Genomic DNA, 5,057 nt, shown 5'->3' on the forward strand with positions numbered 1-5,057 from the left:
GGAGAATGAGTAACTCTCTATTGCAAAAGGAGTGGAAGTTTTTAGAAACCAACCAGAATGAGAATACTATGTACCACAACCTTTGGGACACAGCAAAAGCAGTTATCAGAGGAAGTTTGTTAGCAATAAATGCACACATGAAAAAGGAAAAGAGACTTACGATTGATGTGCTGGCACAAAACCTCCAGCAATTAGAGCACAGTCAACAGGACAACCCTAATAATAGCAAAAGAAAAGAAATAATAAAAATCAGGACTGAGATACATGAGAGGGAAAATCAAGAAAACAATGGAAAAATTAAATGCAGCTAAAAATTGGTTCTTTGACAGGATGAGCAGAATCAACAGACTGTTGGCAAACCTAACCAAAGAAAGGAAGGAACAAATTCCAATAGCCGGGATGAGGGATGAAACATGGGACATTACAACAGACCCTAATGAAATTAAAAGGCTAATCACACAGTACGATGAAGGCCTAGAAATACTTGGGAAAACCTTACCTCTTTAGAGTATCCCAGGTGGATGTCAATAATCTCAATAGACCCACAGCAATAGAAGAAATAGACAAGTTTACCAAGGAACTACCAACAAAAAATTCCCTTGGACCAGATAGCTTCACAGGAGAATTCTATCAAGCAGTCAGGGAAAATCTGGCACCAATCCTACACAAAATCTCCCAGAGCATAGAAAAAGATGGCAAACTCCTGAACTCTTTCTATGAAGCTAGAATAAAACATACCTAAACCGGGCAAGGATCCCACAAGAATCAAGAACTACAGACCAATATCTCTAATGAACATTGATGCAAAAATCCTTAACAAAATGCTGACCAATAGAATGCAAAAGTATATAAAATGAATAATTCACCATGACAAAGTGGGATTCATTTAAGGGATGCAGTGGTTCAACATCTGAAAGTCCATCAGCATTATTTGCCACATTGATCACCTGCTAATATCAATAGATGCAGAAAAAGCATTCGACAACATCCAACGCCCATTCCTGTTTAAGACAGTTGAGAAGATAGGAATGGAAGGAAAATTCCTCAATACAATACAAGCGATATATGAAAAATCAACAGTCGATGTGGTAGTTAAAGGAGTAAAGACTAAAACAATCCTACTGAAAAATGGGACAAGTATTTAGCATAGCAGCAGCTCCATAGTCTACTTTTTTCATGTCTAAGGGACCCACTGTTGGCATTGATCTTGGCACCATCTACTCCTGCGTGGATATTTTCCAGCATGGAAAAGTGGAAGTAATTGCAAATGATCAGGGCAACCGAACCACCCCAAGCTATGTTGCCTTTATGGACACAGAACGATTGGTGATGCAGCAAAGAACCAAGTTGCTATGAATCCCACAAACACAGTTTTTGATGCCAAACATCTGATTGGACGAAGATTTGATGATGCAGTTGTCCAGTCTGATATGAAACATTGGCCCTTCATGGTGGTGAATGATGCAGGCAGGCCCTAAGTCCAAGTAGAATACAAGGGAGAAACAAAAAGCTTTTATCCAGAAGAAGTTTCCTCTATGGTTCTGACAAAGATGAAGGAGATTGCAGAAGTCTACCTTGGGAAGACTGTCACCAAAGCTGTTGTCACTGTACCATCCTATTTTAATGACTCTCAGCACCAGGCTACCAAAGATGCAGGGACCATTGCTGCCTCAATGTACTTAGAATCATCAATGAGCCAACTGCTGCTGCAATTGCCTATGGCTTGGACAAAAAGGTTGGTGCTGAGAGAAATGTGCTGATCTTTGATTTGGGAGGTGGCACGTTTGATGTGTCAATCCTCACTATTGAAGATGGCATCTTTGAGGTAAAATCGACAGCTAGAGACACCCACTTGGGTGGAGAAGATTTTGACAATCGAATGGTCAAAAATTTTATTGCTGAGTTCAAGGGCAAGCACAAAAAAGACATCAGTGAGAATAAGAGAGCTGTCCGTCGCCTACACACTGCTTGTGACCGTGCAAAGTTCACTCTCTCTTCCAGCACCCAGGCCAGTATTGAAATTGATTCTCTATACGAAGGCATTGACTTCTATACCTCTATCACCCGGGCCCGATTTGAAGAATTAAATGCTGACTTGGTCCGAGGCACCCTGGACCCTGCGGAGAAAGCCCTTAGAGATGCCAAGCTTGACAAGTCACAGATCCATGACACTGTCCTGGTGGGTGGTTCTACCTGTGTTCCTACGATTCAGAAACTTCTTCAGGATTTCTTCAATGGGAAGGAACTGAACAAGAGCATCAACCCTGATGAGGCTGTGGCTTATGGTGCAGCTGTTCAGGCAGCTACCTTATCTGGGGACAAATCTGAAAATGTTCGGGACCTGCTGCTCTTGGATGTCACTCCACTTTCCCTGGGTGTTGAAACAGCTGGTGGAGTCATGACTGTTCTTATCAAGCGCAATACTACCATTCCCACCAAGCAGACACAGACCTTCACAGCCTACTCTGATCACCAGCCTGGGGTACTCACTCAGGTTTATGAAGGTGAACGTGCAATGACCAAGGATAACAACCTGCTTGGGAAATTTGAGCTCACCGGCATACCTCCTGCACCACGTGGTGTTCCTCAGATTGAAGTCACTTTTGGTATTGATGCCAATGGCATTCTCAATGTATCTGCTGTGGATAAGAGTACTGGAAAAGAAAACAAGATTACCATCACCAATGATAAGGGTCGTCTGAGTAAAGAAGATATTGACCGGATGGTCCAGGAAGCCGAAAAGTACAAAGCTGAAGATGAGAAGCAGCGGGACAACATGTCCTCTAAGAATTCACTTGAATCTTACGCATTTAACATGAAAGCAACTGTGGAGAATAAAAAGCTGCAAAGGAAGATAAATGATGAAGACAAACAGAAGATTCTTGACAAGTGTAATGAAATTATCAACTGGCTTGATAAGAATCACACTGCAGAGAAAGAGGAATTTGAACAGCAGCAGAAAGAGCTGGAGAAAGTCTGCAACCCCATCACTACCAGGCTGTACAGAGTGCTGGAGGGGTGCCTGGAGGGGTGCCAGGAGGCTTCCCTGGTGGTGGAGCTCCTCCATCTGGTGGTGCTTCATCTGGACCCACCATTGAAGAGGTTGATTGACCAAATAATGAGAATTGCTCCACATTTAAAAATTAAAGGACCCAAATTTGTAGCACATTGACCCAGCAGTAAAGAGTTAAAGCTGCTATACTAAATTTCTGGGCATTGTCAGTACTTGAACATACAGTATGCATAGGGAAAGACATCAAGTCAACATTGTACTTTATTAGTACTGTTACTGTAAGTGGAAAATGTAATGCCTTGAAAATAAAGCTGTATTTAAAATTGGCAAAAATAAACAAAAAAGAATATTGGGATGAGACAAGGATGCCCCTTGTCCCCACTTTTATTTAACATTGTACTGGAGGTCCTAGCTAAAAAACATAAGACAAAGGAAAGACATCAAAGGTATTTGTCTGGGGAAAGAAGAGGTAAAACTATTGTTATTTGCAGATGATATGATTTTATATATGGAAAACCCCCAAATCTCCACAAGAGGAGTGGTGGAACTGACAGTGGACTATGGCAGCGTAGCAGGATACAAGATCAACAAACAGAAGTCTCTTGGACTGCTCTATATATTGGATGAGACCATGGAAGAGGAGATCAAAAAGGTAGTAGCCTTCACAATAGCCAAGCATAAATTGAAATATCTAGGGATATGCCTAACCAAAAAAACAAAAGATTTGTATGAGGAAAATTACAGAACACTATTACAAGAAATCAAGAGTGACCTCCACAAATGGTAGAATAACCCATGCTCATGGATCAGAAAATTCAATATAGTAAAGATGTCAGTCCAGATCAAGGCACTATAAAAGTTTAACAGTACCCTGATCCAAATACCAACTTTCTTCAAAAAACTGACTACCAAATTCATATAGAGGGAAGAAGCCCAGAATTAGCAGAGAACTCCTCAAGAAGGACAGAGTCAGAGGGCTTGCTTTACCTGACTTTAGCACCTGTTATACAGCCAAAGTGGTCAAAACAGTGTGGTACTGGTATAATGACAGATACTCAGACCAATGGAAAAGAACTGAAATCTCAGAAACAAAATTATCAGCATACAGACAACTGATCATGGCCCAACAAGCCCCGAGGATGATATTTCTGCTCAGAGCAGCCAAAACACGGAGAGGACCGTAAAGCAGGCACCATCACAGGACACAATGTCCCCTCACTGACCCATAGTGTTACGGGGGACAACACTGGAGACACAGCGTGGAAAGTGTGCCCAGTCTGACCCCACACACTGGGGCGAAACACATAGGGAGCATAGCAGAGCAGCAAGGTGATGAAGTCCCCGAGGAATCCCAAAAATAGACTTCAGGGGCAGGGCTTGGCACCATCAGACGCTATTAGAAAATATTCATAAGGGTCAACAGACAGACCTTACAATATTTATAGGCTTCTTCCCCCACCCCCACCCCCATGTCTATCTCTATAAGATAGGCAGGACAAACAATCCCAAGGAGAAAACAATGGGACCGATGGTTCTGGGAGGACAGGGGAGAGGAGGAGGTGGGGGAAAGGAAGGGGAGAGCCAAGAAACCCAGGGACAAGGTAACAGGTGATCTAAAATTGATAGTGAGGAGGACATAGAATGCCTGGTGGGGTTTGATCAAGTACAATGTAGCTGAAATGATTACTAAGAGACGAATGAAGGCTGAACATGATAGTGGGACAGGAGGAAAGTAAGAGGAAATAGAGGAAAGAACTAGGAGGCAAAGAACTTTTATAGAGGTATAAATATAGGCATGTACGTATGTAAATATACTTATATATAGTGATAGGGATATAGGTCTATGTGCATATATATGGTGAGTATTAAGGTAGCAGACAAACATTGGGCCTCTACTCAAGGACTCCTTCAGCACAAGTGTACTTTGTTCTGATAACCTGGCATTCTGTGATGCTCACCTTCCTGACATGATCGCTGAAGTAAAAATGGGTGCATAAGCAAATGTGGTGAAGAAAGCTGATGCTGCCCAGGTATAGCGTCTGGG

The 5,057-nt window shown here is 42.3% G+C and overlaps 1 protein-coding gene across 1 annotated transcript; it reads left to right on the forward strand.

Moving 5' to 3' along the window:
• Window positions 1-1,176: 1,176 nt before the first annotated feature.
• On the forward strand, window positions 1,177-3,111 carry LOC101660675 (heat shock cognate 71 kDa protein-like). The gene is given in 4 exon segments (XM_013004979.2): window positions 1,177-1,321; window positions 1,324-1,665; window positions 1,668-3,002; window positions 3,005-3,111. Coding segments are annotated over 4 exon segments (1,929 nt in total).
• Window positions 3,112-5,057: the final 1,946 nt, after the last annotated feature.

This window comes from Echinops telfairi, unplaced genomic scaffold, assembly GCF_000313985.2.
Source record: "Echinops telfairi isolate 266 unplaced genomic scaffold, ASM31398v2 ScPeMD7_4;HRSCAF=17, whole genome shotgun sequence".
Classification (NCBI taxonomy): domain Eukaryota; kingdom Metazoa; phylum Chordata; class Mammalia; order Afrosoricida; family Tenrecidae; genus Echinops; species Echinops telfairi.